Below are 27,649 nucleotides of genomic sequence, written 5' to 3'. Positions count from 1 at the left end.
ACGCTGTCACTCTGAAGGTGACACCCATTCCACTAGTATGAATGCCACAATTACTTGACTTCATCTGCCTTTACTTTTCTCATCCTATGATTAAAATGCTCTCCTTACATATAAATACAGAATAGCTAGTACTAAAATGAAAGATTCTGGAATATAAAAATGACTTTGCTTAAATACTGCAAGACAACATACTAAGACAAAGTCCTTATATATCACTACGATGTTTCCGGCGACTTGTATATTGCGAGGGTCACGCCGTTGTTTCGATGGATGAGGCACTGACTGCAAAACAAAATGAAAATGTATACAGTACAGGCTGTTCCATCTGTTAGATAAAAAAAAAACAGAAATCATGGACTGTTAAGTTAGTGGTCCACCTGGAAAAATGCTAAGGCCCACTAGTTGAGAACCACTGACCTAAATTGCACATTGTGCATAATATTAATTCAAAATGTATCAAATGACATGATAAGTTATAACTCATGATACAAGAATATACTTTTAATTTAAGTTTAGCTAAGCATGAGACTAGATTGGACATGAAAACTATCAGAAGCATAGGTGTATCCACAAGACTTCTCAAAGTATTTTGAGAACCACTAAACCAAATGGTAAATTGTGCACAAAAGCAATTTTCATTTTATCGCTTCAAAAAGCATAAAATGATATGAAAATTCCTAATAAAGGTGACTAAACTAGACAAGATAAACATTAGAAGCAAAATATGTGTATACCTGTCAAAGTGTTGGGAATTTTATTCCTAAAATACCACAAAAAAGTGCACCATCTTCCTCTTGTAGTATTGTTTAATCTGCTCTCAGTTGTTCACAAAAAATACTAGTACTTGTTAAAATGAAATTTTCATTATTAAAATGAAGTTTTATTGTATACTTACCGAACAATTATAGAGCCGTGATTTCCACGAGCGGCAGGATACTAAATTCAAATTTAGTTCGAGTCGGCGTCGCCAACACTGGTGGTGATGACGTCATCTCCCTCCACTCGCGGGAGAACCAGGTACAACTGCCCAGGTGAATCCAATTCTTTCTGCCCGTCCGTCCACCTAAGGGGAGGAGGGTGGGTATAATCATAATTGTTCGGTAAGTATACAATAAAACTTCATTTTAATAATGAAAATTTCATTTTTATTGTAGTGTCTTACCGAACAATTATAGAGCTGATTACACATTTCTGGGAAGGTGGGATTCAGTGGACCACTAGTATTTTTAAATGGTTACATTTATTGCAATACCAGTAAACACTCAAGGTGTCTGTTGTACCTTACCTTGTAAGAGAGCTACAGCAGACTGTTACTGCCTCTGGTCGGTGCTCTTCTTACTATTGTAGAGGAATTGGAATTTGACCAAAGTTAGCCTCTACAGGAGTGGAATCCTTCCGTAGTTCAAGCGAGTCAAGGCTGACTGACGGAGGATAGTAACAACAAAGATTGCCCTTGCCCTAGGCTAAGACCAGAAATTCAAACATACAAAACATTTGTCACCAACACCAGATTTAAAAACATATATACCCAACCATTGTAAAATCTGACCTAACAGACTGGTGAGTATCCCAGGTACTCAGTACCCCCAGCTTCCCTTGAACTCGACAACCTATTCAAGGTGAAAAGTTAGCATAGAGGTGACGACCCCTGTGCCGTTTCTCCCAACACCATGCCAGAAACCGCCACAGGACCTAACGTTTTACAATTCTCGAAAACCGTTTCTATCTCTTTGAGATAATGACTCGCAAAAACCGAATTCGATCTCCAGAACGTGCTCTGAAGAATCGAAAGCTAAAGATAAATTCTTCTGAATGCTAAAGAAGTTGCCACTGCTCTAACCTCGTGGAGCTTTAACTCTCAGAACGGAAAAGATTGTCGTTCTCGGACTGCGAGTGAGCTTCCCTGATAAGCTCTCTAATAAAGAACGATATAGCATTCTTAGAAAGAGGACGAGAGGGATTTTGAACCGAGGTCCAGAGCTTAGAAGATTGTCCTCTAATACCCTTAGTGGCAAACAGATACTGCTTAATAGCCCTGACTGGACATAAGAGCCTTTCTTCCTCCTCATGTCCAACCAAATCAGTTAAGTTCCTTACCACAAAACTCCTCGGCCAAGGATTAGAAGGATTCTCATTTTTGGCTAGAAAGGTCAAAGATACCGAAAATACAGCATTGCCTTGAGAGAAACCGACTCTTTTGTCTATAGCGTGCAATTCGCTGACACGCTTAGCAGAAGCTAGTGCAATAAGCAAAAAGTGCCTTCTTAGTCAAGTTCCTGAGTGAAGCCGACTTCAAAGGCTCAAACGGTGGCCCCATGAGGAACTTAAGCACCACATCTAAGTTCCAAGCCACTGTATCTTTGCGGGAGCTTAGTGGTTTCGAAAGACCTAATGAGGTCCGACAGATCTGAATTGGAGGAAATATCCAAACCTCGATGTCGAAAAAAACCGAAGAGAGCATGGCTCTATATACCTCTGATCGTCGAAGGAGCCAGTTTCTTAGAGTTCCTAAGAAATAGAAGAAAATCTGCTATTTCTGTTAAAGAGGTCGCAGAAGTAGAGACTTTAGCACTTCTACACCACTCTCTGAAGATTCTCCACTTCCCTTGATAGAGTTTGTTAGAAGACTCTCTCCTACAACGAGCGATAGCTTCTGCAGCTCTTCTTGAAAATCCTTTCGCTCTGACAAGATTCCGGACAGTCTGAACCCTGTCAGAGCTAGAGCGGACAAGTTTTGGTGGAACCTCTTGAAGTGAGGTTGTTTGAGAAGCCACTTCTCTGGAGGAAGAAGTCTGGGGAAGTCTACTAACAACTGGAGAAGGTCCGGGAACCATCTTTCCTGGGCCAAAAGGGAGCGATTAACGTTAGTGTTACATTGGTGTGCGACATGAACTTGTTCAGCACCTCTCTTATTAGACCGAACGGAGGGAATGCATAAGCTTCCAGACCCGACCAATCAACAGCATTGCGTCCACCGACCAAGCTAGAGGATCTGGGACTGGAGAACAAAAGAGAGGAAGACGGTTGTTCCTTGATGTCGCGAACAGGTCTATTGACGGTCGTCCCCAAAGGTGCCAAAGTTTCTGACAAATCTTGTTGTCCAAAGTCCACTCCAGAGGTAACACTTGCTGTTGACGACTTAACTCGTCGCCAGGACGTTCATCTTTCCCGGAACAAATCTCGGGACTAGCTGAACCTTCGCTTCGTTTGACCACAGGAGGAGATCCTTGGCTACTTCGTATAGAGAGAAAGACTGAGTCCCCCCCTGTTTCCGCACGTACGAGAGAGCCGTGGAGTTGTCGGAGTGCACTGCCACTACTCGACCTTCTACTAAGCTCCGAAAAACTGTCTGAGCCCCAGGAAAATTGCTAACAGTTCCTTTACATTTATGTGGAACTTCTTCTCCTTCTCCGACCAAGCTCCTGAAGTTCGTTGATTTCCCAGTAGGGCTCCCCAACCTGTGTCGATGCGTCGGAAAAGAACTGTAGGTTCGGGAGGATGGGTTGTAAATCTAACCCTTCTTCCAACCTTGCTCGAGAGAGCCACCACCTTAGGTCCTCTTTTATTTGATCTGTGACAGGAAAGGTAATCGAGTCTGGTTGTGTCTTCCTGCACCAAGAGGCTCTCAGGAAAAACTGCAGAGGTCTCATGTGCAGTCTTCCCGTCACAAATTTCTCCACTGACGTCAATTTGCCCAGGAGCCTCATCCACTGATTGGCAGAACTTACCTTTTATTTTTGTCCAAGAACTCCTGAACTGTCTCCAGACAGCCTTGAACCCTCTTCGGGGACAGAAAAGCCCGGAAAAACTTGAGCATTCAGAATCATCCCCAAATAAAGGATGCTCTGAGATGGAACCAACTGGGACTTCTGTTTGTTGACCAGAATTCCTAACTTTCTGGCAAGATCCAGATTGTTCCAGGTCCTTCATGCACCGACTCTCTGATTCCGACCGGAGAAGCCAATCGTCCAGATAGAGGGAGATTCTTACTCCTAATATGTGCAGCCAGCTTCCTATCGGGGATAGAACCCTGGTGAAAACTTGAGGAGCGGTCGCTAGTCCGAAGCAAAGCGCCCGAAACTGAAACACCTTGCCTTTCGAACATGAACCTCAGGTACTTCCGAGATTCGCGATGTATCGGAATGTGAAAATAAGCGTCTTGCATGTCCAGAGAGACCATCCAATCCCCCTGTCTGATGGACTCCAGAACCGACCGAGTGGTCTCCATATGAAATTTTGTTTTCTGGACATGCAAGCTCAGGGCGCTCACATCCAAAACCGGCCTCCAGCCCCCTGATGACTTGGGAACTACAAAAAGGCGATTGTAAAAGCCTGGAGGAAAATCCCCTTCTATCTGTTCTATCACTTCTTTGAGAACAAGCGCTTCCACTTCTGCGGCTAGCGCCAGAAATTTGTCTGAGCCCGGAGAGTATGCCTGGAATGGAATTGGCACAGGTGAGAGCGAAGGAGGTGAAACGAGAGGAATACGATAGCCGAACTTGAGTACTTGCACTACCCAGGCTTCTGCTCCTCTGTTTTCCCATTCCTCCCAAAACAGAGCCAGCCTGGCTCCCACTGGTGCATGAAGAACCGAGCTTTCATTTGGAAGGTTTGTTAACCTTGGCCGAGGCTTAGACTGAGGTCGCAAATTCGACTTCGGCCGAAAGAAGCGCTTGGGTTTTCTCCCTCGAAAAGGCGCTTGGGCCAGAGGAGAAACCGAAGGAACAGTCTCCACAGGAGCTTTAGGTCTCTTAGTAGACTGTGCCAGTAAATCCGAAGTAGATTTCTTATCTAGCGCAGACGAAATTGACAACACTACATCGTCTGGAAAGAGGTTATCTTTCACAAAAGGAGCAAACAAGAGAGCAGACTTCTGTTGGGACGTAACCCTTTTAGAAGCAAAGGAGCACCAAAGTTGCCTTTTCTTAAGGGTACCAAAGGCGATGAGCGAAGCTAACTCATCACATCCATCCCTAATGGATTTGTCCGCACAGGACAGAACACCAATCCAATCCTCCGCTAACTCCTGAGAAAGAGAAGGACAGTCTTCGATCTTGGCCGCTAAAGCGCCAATAGTCCAATCAAGGAAGCTAAAGACTTCCAAAAGTTTAAATGATTCTTTACAACGTGGTCCAACTCAGGCGCTGTAAAGAAAACTTTCGCTGCGGCGAAAGCAGATCTTCTAGAGAGTCGATTAAACTGGAGAAGTCTCCCTGGGAGGAGGCAGAAACTCCCAGAGAAGGAGCTTCCCCAGTTACATAAAACCTATACCTCTTACGAAGCAACTTAGAGGGAGGGTAAGCAAAGAGCCTTCCCTAAGTCTCTTTTCATAGACATCCATTTCTCCGTCTCTTTCAACGAATGTCTAACCGCTTTAGATAGAACAAGTTTTGGGAGGAGAGGGTCTGAAGTTTTCCTCCTCATCAAAAAAGTCGAAGTTGGGGAGCGCGGAGCCGCTTTCTCAAAATAATCTGGATAAGATACCAGAAGAAATCTAAGGAGACGTGAATAACACGAGAGGTGATGTGAATCCTCCTCCTCTACTTCTTCATTCTCCGATACCGCCGAAGAAGTAGACGGAACTACAACCGGATCTGAAGGTTTCGAACCACCCTTGGACTCATTCATCCAGTTGGTTAACATCTCTAACTGCTTGCGCAAAGGCGCCAGAGACGAATCAAAACAGTTAACGTAGCTTGGAAGAGCCTAAATGTTCAGCAGGAGGCGGAAAAAAAAAAACTACTTGCGCCTCGCTCGGAGCCGCCGAAATTCGAGGCGAAACAGGCGCATCAGGCGTAACAGACGAAAAAGCGCCTAAGAAACACCCTTAGAACTGCTAGCTACAGCGCTAAAACCACAATCTCTACTAGTAGATGGAGCTGAAAAAGGCACAGATTGAGGCGACGAACGAGCCGCTACGGCCGAGGCGCAACCCATACTCTCAGGCTCCTTATACCGCTTGACTGGAGGAGGCGAAGAATCGGCGCCTGAACGCCTCTTTGAGGGACGCGAAACGGCGAATCTCGCCAAGAGCGCCGCGCGACCGGAGACGAATCGCTTGAATCATTTGAAAGGCGTCTGACCGCAACACCTTTCCAACGCTTAACCGAGCCCTGTTGAGGCAAATCCCGATTCGACTCCCTTGGACTTACCGGTTAATGTCCTTCTCCCCGGTGCGGGGGAGCTGGACAGTGACCTTTGTCTAGGAGACGTGTCAGGACAGACAGACGCACCCTCAACTACACTCTTACCTGAAGCCGCTTTCTCCAAAAACGTCTTAACTGAATTACCAAGTTGCAAAACCGTATTCGCTAGTACCGAAAATTTCTGATCTAACCTCGATTCCAGACTGGCAATGGTGTCGGAAGAAAACTACACGGGAAGCCGGAGAAGTGGGATTAGTAGGAGGAATAGGAGGTGTAGTTAAAGGAGACATAACAATTTGAGGAGAAACAGAAGGAACAGATGCATCGCAAGACGAAGCAGAGCTAAGTCTACTTTCCCTAAGCACTGCTTTTCTAATTCTGTCTTTAGCTAATTTCTCCGAGTATGAACTAAAAAACTTCCATTGAGAATCAGTCCAATCACTACACTCGTTACATGTTCGATCTGCTGAACAAACCTGTCCCCTACACTTAACACATTTAGTGTGAGAATCATACTCTAACTTGGATAATCTAGTTTTACATCCTGAGATGCAAAACCTAACTCCCGACTCGACTAGAATCCGACATGGCAACGCTAAATAAAAAGCAAAATAACAACAACGCCCAAAAAAGAGTACTTCACCAATTCCGAAGATCAAATCCACAAAAGAAAAAAGCGAAGCAAAGTCATCCAACCGCACCGACCACCGATGTTCACCGGACGCCGGCAGGAAAAGAATTGGATTCACCTGGGCAGTTGTACCTGGTTCTCCCGCGAGTGGAGGGAGATGACGTCCATCACCACCAGTGTTGGCGACGCCGACGCGCTAAATTTGAATTTAGTATCCTGCCGCTCGTGGAATCACGGACTCTATAATTGTTCGGTAAGACACTACAATAAAATTTGACTTTATTTATTTTCCTATTTTCATACAATAAATTCATAGTTCACAATTCTACATCAAAATTTTCACTCTGACTTTCTTACTCTTTCATTATATCCATTTTGGTGATATATGATGACAAAAATATCAGTGATCATCCAATCTGCAGCCGATTCACAAATCTCCTAACAACCCAGAAGGTTCAGTGTGATCCACGTCTAAAAGTCTACTACATTTAAATTTATTCCAAGTCCTTTTCACTTCCTCTAAACAGGGACTCATCATTGCTTGAAGGTAGCATAATGATACCCCAAGCAACTGTTATCGAGTACGAGATGAAAAGTGGACCAAGGTCAAATGAAAGATGTTGGACAGCTAAGTGCGAAGAGAACAAAGAGAATGGATAAAGTAAAAAAGCTACTCTGGTGATGTAAGCAACTGGCATAATTCAATTGGCTCACTTACAAGACTATAACGGGAAAGAAATGACATAATTGTAATGTTTAATTACTTCCTAATGACACTAACCTGTTGTCACTTTCCAAGAGAATGACTGGCTGAGAATTTCCTGGTTCCAGCATGGCCGCCTTGTTGGCGAGAGATGATATCACACCAGATGAAGATGCAGAAGCTTTCCCTCTGACTGCAAAATAATAATAATTAAAAATAGTAGACACAAATACCTACAACCTACAATTCTTAATAAAATATAAAATGGAGCACAAAATCCCCTTGTTTCACTTACTAATTAAAGTTAGTAAAACAGGTCAACATTTAAAGAATGCATAACAAATTTTAAAACTGAATCTTAAAATTTATGGTTTTGGGTTCATCGATTAACTGCACTACTTTAATCAAAACAGAAAGCAATATTGAATCTTTTTTTTTACAGAAATATTATAACATGAAACTGAACTGAGATACTTCAATATGCCAACAACAAAAAGTTCTTAATTCAATACCTCCTAAACAAAGTCCTTGGCTATCTGCACAGAGCACACCAGAAACTCCAGTGCTGTGATACCTGAAAAATATTTCGGATATTACAATTGTTGCAAACAAATGAATAACATGACAGTGTAAACAATAAGATATACAGTGCTAAGAAGCTACACAAGAATGATACACTCAAAATAGCACAAGAAGCACTTGGGCAATATCTTTTCTATAACTTAATGGCTAAGTAAAATTTTACCTGATATAAACTTCTCGTATCTTTAAACAAAATATATGGTTTGGTTATCAAGGTCAGGTTTAGCTGGGAGGGTTGGCTGTGTCAAGTAAGACCAGCAAGGTTACGGTAGGTTACGTTAGAGTGTATCGTGCGATTACTATCGTGGGGCCTTCATGTTCAGTAACTTATTTGGTCATTGCTACCAGTTAGCCTACTCACACTGACTAGCTATATCATTTATCCAACCCCTTGTCTTGTGACTTATACATCTCTCTCACCATTCATGCGAGTGCAATATAGTCATGGCTGTATATCCCCATATGCAAAAACCTTGCATTCCCACAATTATTCATTACAGGGTATAGGAAAACAAAAAGATAAGAGGTTTGCATAACAATCATGGTCAAAAATGCATAAAACACAAAAAACCTTCAAAGAAAAATATGACAATTTGTCGAAAATTGCATTTTTCCTAACTATACAAACCTGAGGTCCTTTAACAATAGGAAGTAGCTAGCGACAGCTGGAACGGTCGTAAGCTTCGAACAAGGGGAGAACGGTAGTTAACTGCTTGTCCGATCGTCGCGCGCCGCGCGACTGGGAGGTAAACAAATCACTTTTGCTTTTGGCCCATGCAAAATACGCAGAGTGAGGGTGGCATGAGGAGGGACTATATGTTAAAGGACTCAGGTTTGTATAGTTAGGAAAATGCAATTTTCGACAAATTGTCATTTGTTCCGATACGTAATACAAACCCTCGGTCCTTTAACAATAGGAAGACTCACTTCTTGTGGGAGGAATCTGAGTCTTTTTGGATGAACAGACTGGTGTTCGTCCATCCCTGGAATGCCTCCCTGGTCGTAAGAGCGAGGGAGGGATCCAAGCCTCTGTCCGATTGATCGGGGTGTGCACCGCAGGATCAATGGTCAGACCTCTGGGCCGAGTTACTAAGAGAGAGGCAAGCGTATCTCTTTGTACCAGCATTGTAAGAACTTTTTCTTTTACATGAGCAAATGTAAAGTAATGGGTTTGTCTCATGTCGGCATCCACTTTCTCCCCTTGTTGGAGAAAGTGGTGGATATTTACTCCTATCTCTAGTTAAAGAGGTAGGATGGAGCTCTGTTGAATAGCTTACCTGCATCTGACTCCCTTCCAGCAAGGTAACGACCGTATCCCTCTGCCCACAGGTAGAGGTAGAGAAAGATGGTGAAGAAGAAGCCAGTCACTCTCTCATTCACGCATTCATTCTTCCAGTCATACCAGGAATCGATGCTGTTCTGCCTGCTCGGGTGCGGTAAGCTTACACAACGTGTTGAGCAGCCACCACAGGTCCCAAGGAAAAAGTATCCAAGGACTTGTGGGCAATATCCCGAAGGTAGAAGGACGTGAAGGTGGTCTGGTTGGCCCAGACACCTGCCTTCAGGACCTGCGCCACGGAGAAGTTCTTACGGAACGCTAAGGAGGGTCCGATACCTCTGACTTCGTGGGCTCTCGGACGGAGCGTACGGATGTCGTCGCTACCATGCAGCTTCGTACGCTCTCCTGATCACCTCACGCAGCCAGAAAGAAAGCGTGTTCTTGGAGACTTCTTTCTTGGTAACCCCAGTGCTAACGAAGAGGCGGTCGACACTCAGGCCTGAGATGTCGAGTTCTCTTCAGATAGCGCCGTAGCGCCCTCACAGGACAAAGCAGCATCTCATCCGCATCATTATCGGTGAAGTCCAGGAGGGAGGGGATCGTGAAAGACTCGAACCTGTCGTCAGGGATCGACGGATTCTGAGTCTTAGCTACGAAGTTCGGGACGAAATCGAGCGTCAAACCGATCCCCAGCCTCTGGTATGTTTAACATCATAAGAAAGGCCATGTAGTTCCCCTACTCTCTTCGCCGATGCCAGGGCCAGCAAGAAGAGGGTCTTGAGGGTCAGATCCCTGTCTGACGACTCTCGGAGTGGCTCGAAGGGTCTTCGAGTCAAACTCCTAAGTACGAGAGTCACATCCCACGCAGGGGGCCTGAGTTCCCTGGGTGGGCAAGACCTTTCGAAGCTCCTCATTAGCAAGGATATCTCGAACGAATTCGAGATGTCCAGTCCCCTCAGTTTTAGGACGAGAGCCAGGGCGGCTCTATATCCCTTAACTGTGGGTACTGAGAGGAGCTTCTCTCGGCGAAGAAACACGAGGAAATCCGCTACCTGCTGAAGAGTGCTCTGAGAGGAGACAGACCCTGTCTACGACACCAACCACAGAAGACGGCCCACTTCCCCTGGTACACAGCTGCAGAGGACTGTCGGACGTGTCCCAGCCATCTCTGTTGCTGCGCTACGAGAAAAGCCTCTCGTTCGCAAGAGATGGTGGATAACAGCCAGCCGTGAAGTTGAAGGGACTGGACTGCTTGGTGGTACCGTTCTACGTGTGGCTGGGCTAGAAGGTTGTGCCAAGTGGGGTAGCTCTCTCGGTGCGTCCGCAAGAAGAGCCAGCAGGTCCGGATACCAAACGGCTTGTGGTCGTTTGGGAGCCACCAGGATCATTCTGAGATTGGGAGTGACCAGCGCTCGACTGATCACTTTCCGAATCAGACAGAAGGGAGGAAAGGCGTAGGCGAAGAGGTTGTCCCAGGGGTGTTGGAGAGCGTCCTCTGCAGCTGCCCATGGTCCGGCACAGCTGAAAAGAAAACCTGAAGTTTTTCTGTTGTGCCGGGTGGCGAACAGGTCTACGACCGGTCGCCCCCACAGGTTGAAGAGCCTTTCCGCCACGTCTTGGTGTAGAGACCATTCGGTCCCTATCACCTGATCCCGACGGCTGAGCTTGTCTGCTACTACATTCCTCTTGCCTGGAATGTAGCGTGCTGACAGCTCTATCGAGTGAGCCGTGGCCCACTCGTGCACCTGCACTGTCAACTGATGGAGCGGAAGAGACACTAGCCCCCCCTGCTTGTTGACATATGCCACTACTGTGGTGTTGTCGCACATCAACACCACTGAGTGTCCCACCAAGCGGTCCTGAAACTCTTGGAGAGCGTTGAACGCCGCCTTGAGTTCCAGGACATTGATGTGAAGGTGCTTCTCGTGATGGTCCCAACCACACCTGCAGTCAGCAACTCCTCCAGGTGTGCGCCCCATCCCTCGGTCGATGCGTCTGAGAACAGAAGCATCTCCGTGGGGGGAGTGCGTATGGGCACTCCTCTTAAGAGGTTCTTGTCGTCGAGCCACCAGGCTAGGTCCTGCCTCACCTTGTCCGTGATAGCCACGGGAAAGTAAGGAGGATCCTTGGCCTGAGACCAACTCTCCCTTAGTCTCCACTGGAGAGACCGCAGGTGAAGACGCCCGTGAGGGACTAACTTCTCGAGTGACGACAGATGGCCGATCACGACTTGCCATTGCTGTGCTGCCTGTTCCTGCCGCGACAGGAACCGGCCGGCTGCCTCCCTGAATTTGCTGATACGCAAGTCTGCGGGAAAGACTTGCCCTGCTACCGTATCTATCAGCATACCCAGGTACTTCATCTTCTGCTTGGGTTCGAGGTCGGACTTCTCGTAGTTTATCACGATCCCAGATCGCGACAAAACTTGAGGAGTCGATCTCTGTCCTGTAGCAACTGCGAGCGGGAGCTCGCCAGGACTAGCCAATCGTCGAGATACCTCAGAAGACGTATCCCGTTCGAATGGGCCCAAGCCGACACCAGAGTGAACACTCGCGTGAACACCTGTGGGGCGGTTGAGAGACCGAAACAAAGTGCCCTGAATTGGTACACCGTCCCCGTCGAAGATGAAGCGGAGGTACTTTCTGGAGGACTGATGGATGGGTATTTGAAAATACGCGTCCTTCAGGTCCACTGAAAGCATGAAATCGTTCCCCCTGATCGAGTCGAGCACTGAGCGTGACCGACTCCAATCGTGAACCGCGTCGTGCGAACGAAGCGGTTCAGGGGAGAGAGGTCTATCACCGGACGCCAGCCCCCGATTGCCTTCTCCACTAGGAAGAGGCGGCTGTAAAAGCCCGGTGACTGGTCCTCCACGATTTCTACAGCTCGTTTCGCCAGCATGGTCTTGATCTCCTGTCGAAGAGCGTTGTCCTTTGCTGATCCCCGGACATAGGTCTGTAGATGGACCGGTTTGGAGATGAGGGGGGGCCTGAGACTCGAAGGGTAGTAGATATCCCTCCCGAAGGACGTCTATATCCAGTTCTCGGCGCCGTAGCGCTGCCAAGTCGCCCAATGGCTCGCTAGCACCCCCCCACTTCCGGCAGCAGGTGAGGGGGAACGCCGTCCCTAGCGTTTCCCTCCTTGTTTCGACTTCTTTCCAGCACCTCCTCGGGGAAAGGAGGGCTGGGAGGAGGGCTGGTTGCGGCCTCCTCTAGCAGAAGTTGAAAAACAGCTGGAGTCTTCACACGGGGTTTGGACGGTGCAACCGTCTTCGCCGCCGTGGAAGCGCTAGCCAAGCTCTTTGGTTTGGCCGCAGTTACTCGAGATTGCCCAGAAACCTTCGAGGACTGCCTGGTGGACTAAGCGGTCACTCTCGTCAGTGCGCCGCCGTTCCACCGCAGCGTCCACCATCTCTCCAGGAAAGAGAGCTGGGGAACTCCTAAGAGGTCCATTTCGTAGCCCGAGTGCCGCCTCACGCCCGGCCCCCGGCCCCCCTTGGTCACCCTCGGGTAAGGACTGCGTCCCTACGTCGAAGAACCAAGTTGGCCCACAGGTTAGCAGTCTGATGGGCGAGGTAAGAGATTGCTCTTCCTCAGACTGGCACAGTCTCCTGAAAGAAGCGTCGTCTTCGAGAGCAGAACTCCCAGAGTCGGCCGCTACTTTGGATATTGTGAGGGACCACAAATCCAACCAGGAAACTGCCTGGAATGCTGCCATAGCGGTAGATTCCAGGGCAAGTGCTCCTGCTGCGAGAACCATAGGTTCTCCGACAGGAGCTGCTGCAGGGACACACCTGGAGTCAGCCTCGCTAACTCCGGGTTAACCTGTTTCGGCAGTATCGGGTCTTCCGAAGGCACGTAAAATCGCCTCTGTCGCTGTAGAGGAGGAGGAAGCAGCTTAGAGGACTGTCCGGATTTAGCGAGTCCTCCCGTCCAGAGAGAGATACTCTACCTGATCCAGGACCGAGTCCGCAAGCTCTGATCGTGGCAACCCACCATCATTTTGGGCTCCCTCTTGGGACCCCAAAATGATTCAAGCCGGGACGTGGGCTCTGCTGTGTAGCGACGATCCTTCCGCAAGGCCATTATGCAGACGCAATCAGCTTAATGACCTCTGCGAAGTTCCTCTGTATCTCAGGTGTTACAGCGTCTTGTGGAGTAGGACCGTCCAGGTCCCTCCAGCAAGAGCATATCCCTCGATACTCCTCCTTCAGAAGGAGGAAACAGCGACAGACCCCTGACGGTCGCCTCCAACTACTTGCGCGTACGTTCTGGTCGGTCCTAAGACCGTGCCTGAGCCGTACGGCGTCATAAGCTGGGTCACGAGGGCGCACCTCTCGTGATCGCTCCTCGGTACCTCGCTCCTCCCGGTATAGCCCGAGGAGGTTGAAGGTACGGGAAGAGGCAGACCTGACGCTCCCCCCTCGCTCGCTGGCAGGACCAGCGTGCGTGGAGGGCTGCTGCTGATCGTCAACCCGCGGTGACGGTCCGAGCAGCAGGCCTAGCCTTGCCGCTCGCCTGGGGCGATTGGCTCGGCTGAGAACGTCGAGGACCGATCTCTAGCGTCAGGCGAGCTGCCGCTGGTCACCGTCTCCGCCCGGTAATCCCATCGGGAGCGGCGACGGGTGACCTGCTAGGCTCTCTGTCGCGTCGAGACCGGCCAGCGTCCTCTCGGCGCGTCGAGCCGCTGGTACCAGCCGTGGCTGGTACCGGCGGCCGCGGGGACCTTCCTCGCCTCAACCCGTGGCTGGTCAGCGACGTCACGTCAGCCCGAGCAGCCAGTTGATCGCTGCGAGAGCGTCCACTGGCCTGGCGGAGTCGTGTGCACGACTCTCGCCAGTCTTCTGCTCCGCGCCGCTGTCTTGACGGCGAGCGAGCTCGGGCGTCAAAACTTTGGCTGGACGGTCCTCTTTGGAAGAGCGTCCACTCGGTGCTTCTCGCGAACGAGAAGCGGCCGAGACGGAACCTGGTTTAGCGGCAGAACCGCTAGCACCAGGTGAGGAAGCACCAGCCGAGGGCTGGTGCACCTCTTGGTCCCCGTCGACTTCTTCTTTGCAGAAGAAGCGACGGGCCCCGTTCCCGAAGGAACAGGAGGACCAGCAGAAGAGCTCCCAGCTCGCCTGTGCGAGCCGGGCCCTTAGAAGATCCCGAAGGAGTCTCTTAGGGGGGGAGGAGGCACCCTTCTTCTTCTTCGGCTGTTTAGCCTTAGAAGTCGAAGGGGAAGGAGAGCAGCAGACGACGAAGAAGACGATGAAGACGACGACGACACCTTCTTCCTCTTCCTCTTCTTCTTCGCCAGGCTCCACCGCAGAACAGACGTCAGGTCTTCCATCCAGGAGGGAGCCGGGGCAGTTGCCGAAGCAACAGGGCCCGACTGCACCTGTCCGGAAAGACCGAGACTGTGGACAGCACCACCAGCAGCAGGAACAACAGGAACAGGTCCGGGAACAGCAGGAACGGCAGGAACATCTGAAAGAGAATGTGCAGGCCGATCTGAAAGGGAAAGAGTAGCTGGAACGGCAACAGGTACGGCAGGCACGGCAGGTACCACGGGAGAGCCAGGCGTCCTGTCGGCAGTCACCGTCATCCGTGGCACTGGCGGCAGGTCCAGGGGGGTACTCTTTGGGCAGCGGAAGTCCGGGATCGGCAAAGGAAAAAATCCAGGTGGTGGTGGCACCGTCCTCTTTGGCACGGCAGCAATGGGTTTTTGTATAGCCACCGTGGGTGTCACCGACATTATATGGGGCGTATACACCAGATGCGGTGGCATCTCATATGCTGGTGTCGTTACTGTGGTAGTAGTAGTGGTCACCGCACCATGAGTGACCACTGCCGACCCCGCCAACCGCTGAAGCAACCCCTGGATGCTGGGCACTCCCTGCAGTCCCAGCGACTCCCACACCTGTCCCAAGTCGTCCTTCGCTGATGGCACACCTGCGGAAGCAAACAGTCGGGTTAGTTGGAGGGGGCTTCCTCGCGCCTGGGGGGAGAAACACCCCCCCCACCCAGAGCGGACGGAAGACCCCGAGTACAGTTGTACGTCCGGGTAGCGGAGGGCGCCCTCATCCACACTCGACGGATCGAGAGAGGAAAAGGACTCCGCTACCCCCCCGCAGGGGAAGGCGCGAAACGTGGGGGCTGGCGGGGGGCAGGAAAGAGGACGAAGTGTCCGTTACCAAAGGAGTCACTGGACTTTCCGATGACTTCTTGGGCGGCCTAAGTCTCTTCCTGCCCTCGTACAGCACCCACTGCGCCTCGGACCAATTCATACATGTGACACAGGGTTCGTTGCGGGAGCACTCTCGCCCCCGACAACGAGTACAAACCTCGTGGGGGTCCACGTCAACAAATGACCTGAAACCTCCACATCTACGCCCCTCCAGCCCGGGACACACTCTACGGGCGACTGGAGGGCGCGGCGATATCTCCATTTCTTCCAATTCACTCATTGCAAGATCAATAAGAATTGTAAAAGTACTTACAGTCACTCCTGATTTATACAGAAAGAGAGGCAAATACTCAAACTCAAAGCAAACGACAAGCGGGCAGAGCGATGGCGAACACGTCCTTCCACACACGGCCGAAAGCAAAAGTGGTTTGTTTACCTCCCAGTTCGCGCGGCGCGCGACGATCGGACAAGCAGTTAACTACCGTTCTCCCCTTGTTCGAAGCTTACGACCGTTCCAGCTGCCGCTAGCTACTTCCTATTGTTAAAGGACCGAGGGTTTGTATTACGTATCGGAACAAATAAAAGGTTCCAGTTTAAGAGGGAAATCACAATGATATCTCTTAAGGAAATATTAGCCAATACAACCTTACTTAACATAGGCTAGCCTAAGTTCACAAGTGCATAGGGGGAAGCACGCAGTGGATTCATCGTCATCGAGTGGATCAGCCTTATTCACTCGATATTTAATTGTTGAAACAAGAAGACAGTTACATCTTTAAGCATACCATTCAAAAGATTGAAGTTTCGTCAACACAATGTGATATATGAAAACGCCATACGAACTAAAATAAGCGTGTGAGGTCTTTGTAAAATATGTTTTCAAGGCAGTTTTAAAAATCCAAATATGGCAGCAACCAAGTGAGGTGTCGTTCGTAAGCACAGCAGAGCCACCCTCTTTCCCAGCCTTCCCAACACTCATTGAACAATGTTAGCATATATAGTAACGTTCATTGACCTCACACAAGATTGCAGTTGTAATCAGCACAATAAAACAACATTTTGTTGCCTATATTAGTGAAAGTATGAAACTTCTTATTCCTGGGGTCATGGTTTGAACTGAAATTCATTTTACCTTGTAATCATCGGTGGTTTTATCCTTACTGCCATCACAACTGAAACTCCACAGTGCTTATTTGATTGTAATTATACATGTTTTGGTCTTAATTCATTCCAAACTGCACTTGAACTATGTTGCGGTTCCTGGTTCGTAAGCGCTCACTCAACAAATACTGTTGCGGGCAGCACACGAGTACACGGTTTATGAGGTGCAAAGCTTTATTCCCTTAATGGTTTACTTTACTCATTATTTAGTTTAACTTTACTTTATTACTTCAAAATTTATTTAATTCATGTCTATTATCCCTTTTTTTGCAACCAAATTAACCCCGAAAAATGACAATTTGTCGGAAAATTGCATTTTTCCTAACTACACAAACCTGAGGTCTTTAACAATAGGAAGTAGCTAGCGGCAGCTGGAACGGTCGTAAGCTTCGAAACAAGGGGAGGAACGGTAGTTAACTGCTTGTTCCGTATCGTCGCGCGCCGCGCGACTGGGAGGTAAACAAATCACTTTTGCTTTTGGCCCATGCAAAATACGCAGAGTGAGGGGTGGCATGAGGAGGGACTTTATGTTAAAGGACTCAGGTTTGTATAGTTAGGAAAAATGCAATTTTCGACAAATTGTCATTTGTTCCGATACGTAATACAAACCATCGGTCCTTTAACAATAGGAAGACTCACTTCTTGGTGGGTGGAATCTGAGTCTTTTGATGAACAGCTGGTGTTCGTCCATCCCTGGAATGCCTCCCTGGTCGTAAGAGCGAGGGAGGGATCCAAGCCTCTGTCCGATTGATCGGGGTCAATGTGCAACCGCAGGATCAATGGTCAGACCTCTGGGCCGAGTACTAAGAGAGAGGCAAAGCGTATCTCTTCGTACCAGCATTGTAAGAACTTTTTTCCTTTACATTAGCCAATGTAAAGTAATGGGTTTGTCTCATGTTGGCATCCACTTCTCCCCCTTGTTGGAGAAGTGGTGGATATTTACTCCTATCTCTAGTTAAAGAGATAGGATGGAGCTCTTGTTGAATAGCTTACCTGCATCTGACTTCCTTTCCAGCAAGGTAACGACCGTATCCCTCTGCCCACAGGTAGAGGTAGAAAAAGATGGTGAAGAGAAGCCAGTCACTCTCTCATTCACACATGCATTCCTCCCAGTCATACCAGGATCGATGCTGTTCTGCCTGCTCGGGTGCTGGGTAAGCTTACACAACGTGTTGAGCAGCCACCACAGGTCCCAAGGAAAAAGTATCCAAGGACTTGTGGGCAATATCCACCGAAGGTAGAAGGACGTGAAGGTGGTCTGGTTGGCCCAGACACCTGCCTTCAGGACCTGCGCCACGGAGAAGTTCTTACGGAACGCTAAGGAGGGTCCGATACCTCTGACTTCGTGGGCTCTCGGTCGGAGCGTACGGATGTCGTCGCTACCATCAGCTTCGTACGCTCTCCTGATCACCTCACGTAGCCAGAAAGAAAGCGTGTTCTTGGAGACTTCTTTCTTGGTGACCCCAGTGCTAACGAAGAGGCGTCGACACTCAGGCCTGAGATGTCGAGTTCTCTTCAGATAGCGCCGTAGCGCCCTCACAGGACAAAGCAGCATCTCATCCGCATCGTTATCTGTAAAGTCCAGCAGGGAGGGGTATCGTGAAAGACTCGAACCTGTCGTCAGGGATCGACGGATTCTGAGTCTTAGCTACGAAGTTCGGGACGAAATCGAGCGTCACAGATCCCCAGCCTCTGGTATGTTTAACATCATAACGAAAGGCCATGTAGTTTCCCCTACTCTCTTCGCCGATGCCAGGGGCCAGCAAGAAGAGGGTCTTGAGGGTCAGATCCCTGTCTGACGACTCTCGGAGTGGCTCGAACGGTGCTCGAGTCAGACTCCTAAGGACGAGAGTCACGTCCCACGCAGGGGGCGTGAGTTCCCTTGGGTGTGGGCAAGACCTTTCGAATTTAAGCTCCTCATTAGCAAGGATATCTCGAACGAATTCGTGATATCCAGTCCCCTCAGTTTTAGGACGAGAGCCAGAGCGGCTCTATATCTTAACTGTGGGTACTGAGAGGAGCTTCTCTCGGCGAAGAAACACGAGGAAATCCGCTACTGCTGAAGAGTGGCTCTGAGAGGAGACAAACCCTGTCTACGACACCAACCACAGAAGACGGCCCACTTCCCCTGGTACACAGCTGCAGAGGACTGGTCTGACGTGTCCAGCCATCTCTGTTGCTGCGCTACGAGAAAGCCTCTCGTTCGCAAGAGATGGTGGATAACAGCCAGCCGTGAAGTTGAAGGGACCTGGAACCCCGCGCCCCGTGGTACCGTTCTACGTGTGGCTGGGCTAGAAGGTTGTGCCAGTTGGGTAGCTCTCTCGGTGCGTCTGCAAGAAGAGCCAGCAGGTCCGGATACCAAACGGCTTGAGGCCGTTTGGGAGCCACCAGGATCATTCTGAGATTGGGAGTGACCAGCGCTCGACTGATCACTTTCCGAATCAGACAGAAGGGAGGAAAGGCGTAAGCGAAGAGGTTGTCCCAGGGGTGTTGGAGAGCGTCCTCTGCAGCTGCCCATGGGTCCGGCACGGCCGAGAAGAACACCTGGGTCTTCCTGTGTGTGCCGGGTGGCGAAACAGGTCTACGACCGGTCGCCCCCACAGGTTGAAGAGCCTTTCCGCCACATCTTGGTGTAGAGACCATTCGGTCCCTATCACCTGATCCCGACGGCTGAGCTTGTCCGCTACTACATTCCTCTTGCCTGGAATGTAGCGTGCTGACAGCTCTATCGAGTGAGCCGTGGCCCACTCGTGCACGCTGCACCGTCAACTGATGGAGCGGAAGAGACACTAGCCCACCCCCCTGCTTGTTGACATATGCCACTACTGTGGTGTTGTCGCACATCAACACCACTGAGTGTCCCACCAAGCGGTCCCGAAACTCTCGGAGAGCGTTGAACGCCGCCTTGAGTTCCAGGACATTGATGTGAAGGTGCTTTTCGTGATGGTCCCACACACCTGCAGTCAGCAACTCCTCCAGGTGTGCGCCATCCCTCGGTCGATGCGTCTGAGAACAGAAGCATCTCCGGGGGGGGAGTGCGTATGGGCACTCCTCTTAAGAGGTTCTTGTCGTCGAGCCACCAGGCTAGGTCCTGCCTCACCTGTCCGTGATAGCCACGGGAAAGTAAGGAGGATCCTTGCCTGGGACCAACTCTCCCTTAGCCTCCACTGGAGAGACCGCAGGTGAGACGCCGTAGGGACTAACTTCTCGAGTGACGACAGATGGCCGATCACGACTTGCCATTGCTGTGCTGCCTGTGCCTGCCGCACAGGAACCGGCCGGCTGCCTCCCTGAATTTGCTGATACGCAAGTCTGCGGGAAAGACTTGCCCTGCTACCGTATCTATCAGCATACCCAGTACTTCATCTTCTTTGCTTGGGTTCGAGATCGGACTTCTCGTAGTTTATCACGATCCCCAGATCGCGACAAAACTTGAGGAGTCGATCTCTGTCCTGTAGCAACTGCGAGCGGGAGCTCGCCAGGACTAGCCAATCGTCGAGATACCTCAGAAGACGTATCCCGTTCGAATGGGGCCCAAGCCGACACCAGAGTGAACACTCGCGTGAACACCTGTGGGGCGGTTGAGAGACCGAAAACAAAAGTGCCCTCCCGAATTGGTACACCGTCCCGTCGAAGATGAAGCGGAGGTACTTTCTGGAGGACTGATGGATGGGTATTTGAAAATACGCGTCCTTTCAGGTCCACCGAAAGCATGAAACGTTCCCCCGGATCGAGTCGAGCACTGAGCGTGCCGACTCAATCGTGAAACGCGTCGTGCGAACGAAGCGGTTCAGGGGAGAGAGGTCTATCACCGGGCGCCAGCCCCAGCCCCCCGATGCCTTCTCCACTAGGAAGAGGCGGCTGTAAAAGCCTGGTGACTGGTCCTCCACGATTTCTACAGCTCGTTTCGCCAGCATGGTCTTGATCTCCTGTCGAAAGAGCGTGTCCTTTGCTGATCCCCGGACATAGGTCTGTAGATGGACCGGTTTGGAGATGAGGGCCGGGGGGGCCGAGACTCGAAGGGTAGTAGATATCCCTCCCGAAGGACGTCTACTATCCAGTTCTCGGCGCCGTAGCGCTGCCAAGTCGCCCAATGGCTCGCCAGGCACCCCCCCCACACCTTAGGCAGCAGGTGAGGGGGAACGCCGTCCCTAGCGTTTCCCTCCTCGTTTCGACTTCTTTCCAGCACTTCCTCGGGGAGGGGAAAGGAGGGCTGGGAGGAGGGCTGATTGCGGCCTCCTCTCGCAGAAGTCGAAACAACTGGAGTCTTCACACGGGGTTTGGACGGTGCAACCGTCTTCGCCGCCGTGGAAGCGCTAGCCAAGCTCTTTGGTTTGGCCGCAGTTACTCGAGGTTGCCCAGAAACCTTCGAGACTGCCTGGTGGACTAAGCGGTCACTCTCGTCAGTGCGCCGCCGTTCCACCGCAGCGTCCACCATCTCTCCAGGAAAGAGAGCTGGGGAACTCCTAAGAGGTCCATTTCTTAGCCCGAGTGCCGCCTCACGCCAGCCCCATTGGTCACTCGGGTAAGGACTGCGTCCCTACGCCGAAGAACCAAGTTGGCCCACAGGTTAGCAGATCTGATGGGCGAGGTAAGAGATTGCTCTTCCTCCAGACTGGCACAGTCTCCTGAGGAGCGTCGTCTTCGAGAGCAGAACTCCAGGAGCCGGCCGCCACCTGGATATTGTGAGGGACCACAAATCCAACAAAGGAAACTGCCTGGAATGCTGCCATAGCGGTAGATTCCAGGGCAAGTGCCTCCTGCTGCGAGAACCATAGGTTCTCCGACAGGAGCTGCTGCAGGGACACACCTGGAGTCAGCCTCGCTAACTCCGGGTTAACCTGTTTCGGCAGTATCGGGTCTTCTGATGGCACGTAAAAACGCCTCTGCCGCTGTAGAGGAGGAGGAAGCAGCTTAGAGGACCGTCCGGATTTTAGCGAGTCCTCCCGTCCTGAGACGAGATTCTCCACCTGATCCAGGACTGAGTCCGCAAGCTCTGATCGTGGCAACCCCATCATCATTTTGGGCTCCCTCTTGGGACCCCAAAATGACTCGAGCCGGGACGTGGGCTCTGATGGTGGTAGCGGCGATCCTTCCGCGAGGCCATTATGCAGACGCATCAGCTTAATGACTTCCGCGAAGTTCCTCTGTATCTCGGGCGTCCACAGCGTCCTGTGGAGTAGGACCGTCCAGTCCCTCCAACAAGAGCATATCCCTCGATACTCCTCCTTCAGAAGGAGGAACAGCGACAGACCCCTGACGGTCGCCTCCAACTACTTGCGCGTACGTCCTGGTCGGTCCTAAGACCGTGCCTGAGCCGTACGGCGTCATAGCTGGGTCACGAGCGGCGCACCTCTCGTGATCGCTCCTTGGTACCTCGCTCCTCCCGGTATAGCCCGAGGAGGTTGAAGGTATAGGAGAGGCAGACCTGACGCTCCCCCGCGCTCGCTGGCAGGACCAGCGTGCGCAGAGGGCTGCTGCCGATCGTCAACCCGCGGTGACGGTCTAGCAGCAGGCCTAGCGTCGCCGCTCGCCTGGGGCGATTGGCTCGGCTGAGAACGTCGAGAGCCGCTCTCTAGCGTCAGGCGAGCTGCCGCTGGTCACGTCTCCGCCCGGTACCCATCAGGGAGCGGCGGACGGGTGACCTGCTAGGCTCCCTTTCGCGTCGAGACCGGCCAGCGTCCTCTCGGCGCGTCAAACCGCTGGTACTAGCCGTGGCTGGTACCGGCGGCCGTGGGGACTCCTTCCTCGCCTCAACCCGTGGCCGGTCAGTGACCGTCACGTCAGCCCGAGCAGCCGGCTGGTCGCTGCGAGAGCGTCCAGTGGCCTGGCGAGAGTCGTGGTGCAACGACCCTCGCCAGTCTTCTGCTCCGTGCCGCTGTCTTGACGGCGAGCGAGCTCGGCCGTCGAAACTTTGGCTGGACGGTCCTCTTTAGAAGAGCGTCCACGTCGGTGCTTCTCGCGAACGACGGAAGCAGCCGAGACGGGGAACCATGGTTTAGCGGCAGAACCACTAGCACCAGGTGAGGACGCACCAGCCGAAGCTGATGCACCTCTGGTCCCCGTCGACTTCTTCTTGGCATTTGCCAGAAGAAGCGACGGGCCCCCGCCACGCCCGAAGGAAACAGGAGGGACCAGCAGAAGAGCTCCCCAGCTCGCCTGAGCGAGCCGGGCCCTTAGAAGATCCCGAAGGAGTCTTCTTAGGGGGGGAGGAGGCAACCTTCTTCTTCTTCGGCTGTTTGGCCTTAGAAGTCGAAGGGGAAGGAGAGGCAGCAGACGACGAAGAAGACGATGAAGACGATGACGACACCTTCTTCCTCTTCCTCTTCTTCTTCGCCAGGCTCCGCAGGACAGACGTCAGGTTCTTCCATCCAGGAGGGAGCCGGGGCAGTTGCCGAAGCAACAGGGCCCGACTCGCACCTGTCCGGAAGGACCTGAGACTGTTACAGCAACACCAGCAGCGGGGAACGGCAGGAACAGGTCCCCGGAACAGCAGGAACCGCAGGAACATCTGAAATTGAATGTGCGACCTGAAAAGGAAAGAGTCGCTGGAGCGGCCACAGGTACGGCAGGCACGGCAGGGGTACTAAGGGAGAGCCAGGCGTCCTGTCGACAGTCACCGACATCCGTGGCACTGGCGGCAGGTCCGGGGGGTACTCTTGGGGCAGCGGAAGTCCGGGGTCGGCAAAGGAAAATCCAGGTGGTGGTGGCATCGTCTCTTTGGAACGGCGGCAATTGTTTTTGTACTGCCACCGTGGGTGTCAACGACATAGTGAGGCGTATATACAAGATGTGGTCGGCATCTCATACGCAGGGGTAGTTAATGTGGTCGTCGTGGTGGTCACCGCACCATGAGTGACCACGGCCGACCCCGCCAACCGCTGTATCACCCTTGGATGCTGGGCACTCCCTGCAGTCCCAGCGACTCCCACCTGTCCCAAGTCGTCCTTCGCTGCTGACACACCTGCGGAAGCAAGAGTCGGGTTAATAGGAGGGGCTTCCCGCGCCTGGGGGCGAAATTCCCCCCCCAGAGCGGACAGAAGACCCCGAATACAACTGTACGTCCGGGTAGCGGGCGCCCTCCTCCACACTCGACGGATCGAGAGAGGAAACGGACTCCGCTACCCCCCCCGCAGGGGAAGGCGCAAACCGTGGGGGCTGGCCGGGAGGCAGGAAAGAGGACGAAGTGTCCGTCACCAAAGGAGTCACTGGACTTTCCGATGACTTCTTGGCCGGCCTAAGTCTCTTCCTGCCCTCGTACAGCACACTGCGCCTCGGACCAATTCATACAAACCATACATGGCTCGTTACGAGAGCACTCTCGCCCTCGACAACGAGTACAAACCTCGTGGGGGTCCACCTCCACAAAGGACCTGAACCCCCCACATTTACGTCCCTCCAGCCCGGGACACACTCTACGGGCGACTGGAGGGCGCGGTGAAATTTCAATTTCCTCTGATTCACTCATTGTAATCAATTGAAATAGAGAAAAAAGTACTTACTATCACTCCTGATACACAGAAATAGAAACCAAATACTCAAGAATTGAAGCAAACGACAAGCGGGCAGAGCGATGGCGAACACGTCCTTCCCACACACGGCCGAAAGCAAAAGTGATTTGTTTACCTCCCAGTCGCGCGGCGCGCGACGATCGGACAAGCAGTTAACTACCGTTCTCCCCTTGTTCGAAGCTTACGACCGTTCCAGCTGCCGCTAGCTACTTCCTATTGTTAAAGGACCGATGGTTTGTATTACGTATCGGAACAAATTACAGATATTTCTAAAGTCCACATGAGCAGACGGCAAAATGACTCATCGTTGCCAATCTAGTGGAGCTTCACACATATGTCGATGCATTTACAAACTGTTTCTATGAATTCTAGTTGTCATAGTAATGCAATAATGATAAAATTGCTCTATGTATATATACTACAAATAGGTACACTAATTTCACTTATTTCCCTGGTTTTGTGTAAGTCTTATACCCAGGTTGGAGGGTAAACACATACCAATTGGCAACACTGATAAACAATAGAAGAGTGCGAAGAACGCCGTAGGCGCCGGTCACAGCAAAACCGTTAATATGAGAGTCAGGAATCTAGTTACTTTTTCAACAATTAATATTTTCAAATTAACAATCATGAATATGTAAAAAATTTATGCAATTCATGACATTATACTGCTGTTTAACTATTTATTTAAATACTTATGTAGTGCACGCTCCTCCTTCTTCTACCAAAAATCATAGTTCCCTTGGATAAGTCGTGGGTGGAAGTCATAGTTTACGATTTTTGTGAAGAAAGTGCCTCACGAAGTCTATGGGTACAATTGGTGTGCGGATTTAGCACATGGAATGGGAAGTTTATTGACACAAGCGATTCCGCAAACAGCCAGATGGCATCAATCTTCGAAATATTCCGAGTTGTAAGTAAATATTTCAAAATCGTCATGGTAATGTGCACTGCGTACAGCCAGACTTTTCATTAACCTCTGTTTCATCTTAAAATATGACCTTAATTTCTAACTTTGGAGAAAACACTTACTTCGGAAGGAGAGTAGAGGTCTCGAGCTCCAGCTCTCACCACCAACAACTCGTGACTGATGCCTATCTCCGGTGTCAGGACGTGTTAAAGTACTTTTTCGGAGGGTGGCCTCAAACAGGGTAGTCAGTGGCTCGGCTAGTCCAGTCGGTTGTTTACCCCATAACGATCTCTTGCTGTTAAAAATAGGCTAGGCTAACTCTAGCTATAGCTTTGCCAAAGTTTCAGTAGGTTAGGCACACGGTACAAGTTAGGCTATGCTACATCTTGATAATAAGTTTGCATCGGCAAGCCTGATGTGGGACTTCCCTTATCATAGCTTAAACCCCAACACATACCTTTGGGCCTATCTAGGTGGCCGGGACATTAATATACCATCACATATTCTCATTTAAATTAATATAAAATCTAAAAGGCAACATAACGTGGGTTAAACCAAACATATGAATAAGACCACATAGGGTAAACAACCGCGGACAATCCATCGTCATCACGCTGGTCAGGCCTTATTCACTCGATATTTAATTGGTGAAACAAGAATACAATTACAACTTCATGTGTACCATTCAAAAGATTGAAGTTTCATCAACATAATTTGATATATGAAAACGCCATACGAACTAAAATAAACTTGTGAGCTCTTCGCAAAATATGTTTTCAAGGCAGTTTTGAAATCCAATATGACAGCAACCACGTGAGGTGTCGTTCGTAAGCACAGCAGAGCCACCCTCTTTCCCAGCCTTCTCAACACTCATTTGAATAATGTTAGCGTATATATGTAACGTTTATTGATCTTACTCAAGATTGCAGTTGTAATCAGCACAATAAAACAACATTTTGTTGCCTATATTAGTGAAAGTATGAAACTTTTATTCCCGGGTCATGGTTTGAACTGAATTTATTTTTACCTTGTAATTGGTGGTTTTATCCTTACTGCCATCACAACTGAAACTCCACAGTGCTTATTTGATTATAATTATACACATTTTGGTCTTAATTCACTCCACATTACACCTGAACCACGTTGCTGTTCCTGGTTCCTAAGCACTCACTCTGCAAACAGTTACGAGCAGCAGACGACTACACCTTAAGAGGTACAAAGCTTTATTCCCTTAATTGTTTACTTTACTCATTATTTAGTTTAACTTTACTTCAAAATGTTTATTTAATTCATGTCTATTATCCCTTTTTTGCAACCAAATTAACCCCGAAAAATTAAAAATATTTCTGATGTATACTTACGAGCAGACGACGCAAGGAAAAATGACTCATCATTGCCAATCTAGTGGAGCGTCACACATACGCCGATGCATTTACAAACTGTTTCCATAAATTATAGTTGTCATAGTAATACAGTAATGATAAAATTGCTGTAATATGTATATATACTACAAATATAGATACGCTAATTTCGCTTATTTCCCCGGTTTTGTGTAAATCTTATACCCAGTTTGAAGGGTAAACACATATTACCAATTGACAACACTGATAAACAATTGAAGAGTGCAAAACGCCGCAAAGTATGCCGTAGTCCCCTTGAATAAGTACGAATAAGCGCTGGTTGGAAGTCGAGTTTACGATTGTTGTGATGAAAGTGCCCCCGTGTCTATGGGTACAAGTGGTGTGCGGATTTATCACAAGAAATGGGAAGTTTGTTGACACAAACGACTCCGCAAACATCAAGATGGCGTCAATCTTCTAAACTTTTATAATCATAAGTAAAAGTTTCTAAAGCGTTTTGGCGCTGTGGGAACTGCGTTGGCCACCCTCTTCATTACCCTCTGTTTAGATCTTAAAATATGGCCTAAATTTCTAATTTTGGAGAAAATACTTGCTTCAAAAGGAGAGTACAGGTCTTGAGTTCCTTCAATCACCACCAACAACTCGTGACTGATGACCATCTCCGATGTCAGGACGCGTTTTAAGTACTTTTTCGGAGGGTGGCCAAGCCGTGGTAGTCGGTGAGTTGGGCAGTCCACGCGGTTGTTTACCCTAGTATGACGTAGGGTATTTTTTTTTTTTTTTAGCTTACTTTAGCCTAAAATGTAAAAAATATTACCCTTAGGTGTACTTAGACGTCTAGGATCTTAATAGTATATCACCACATATTCTAAATTAATCTTAATAATTCTATCAAGCAGCTAGCCAACATTATGTGGTCTAAAACAACACCTCGACAACATAGGGTTCTATGAGTCATGATCACGAAGAGGCCTACCCCAGCACACGCCTCCTTTTTTTGTACTTAATTTACATAGGCCTGCAGTCCCTAATGTCACTTACACGTCATCTAAGCACTTTTCCAGAGACTTCTCCATGATTTTTACGAAGTGGCTTCGACGAAATTCACTTGACACTTGGATATACGACGTATAGTGTAAAGTGGACTTTTTCGTCTGCAGTCGAAGTCTGGTAGGGACGTTGTTGTTATGAGGAAAC

The 27,649-nt window shown here is 49.8% G+C and overlaps 1 protein-coding gene across 1 annotated transcript; it reads right to left on the bottom strand.

The window, feature by feature from the left end:
* On the bottom strand, window positions 1-27,649 carry LOC135207823 (ragulator complex protein LAMTOR5-like). Its single transcript, XM_064239679.1, has 4 exons — window positions 27,494-27,649; window positions 7,993-8,054; window positions 7,559-7,673; window positions 1-282 (listed from the first exon to the last, which is right to left on the bottom strand). Exons 1-4 carry the CDS (start codon window positions 27,526-27,528, stop codon window positions 216-218), a joined length of 279 nt encoding a protein of 92 aa, XP_064095749.1. The 5' UTR covers window positions 27,529-27,649; the 3' UTR covers window positions 1-215.

Source organism: Macrobrachium nipponense, chromosome 34 (genome assembly GCF_015104395.2).
Source record: "Macrobrachium nipponense isolate FS-2020 chromosome 34, ASM1510439v2, whole genome shotgun sequence".
NCBI classification, from domain to species: Eukaryota; Metazoa; Arthropoda; class Malacostraca; order Decapoda; family Palaemonidae; genus Macrobrachium; species Macrobrachium nipponense.
Note: the sequence above shows the minus strand (reverse complement) of the source record. Positions and strands in the feature narration are given on the sequence as shown.

What these genes read in the sequence shown, in the direction of transcription:
- LOC135207823 (XM_064239679.1), bottom strand. Translation starts at nt 27,528, where the DNA reads ATGGAGAAGTCTCTGGAAAAGTGCTTAGATGACGT. An exon ending in GAAAAGTGCTTAGATGACGT is followed by an intron (nt 8,055 to 27,493) that starts GTAAGTGACATT and finishes AATATTTTTCAG; the next exon opens with GTATCACAGCACTGGAGTTT. An exon ending in CTCTTGGAAAGTGACAACAG is followed by an intron (nt 283 to 7,558) that starts GTTAGTGTCATT and finishes TTTGTTTTGCAG; the next exon opens with TCAGTGCCTCATCCATCGAA.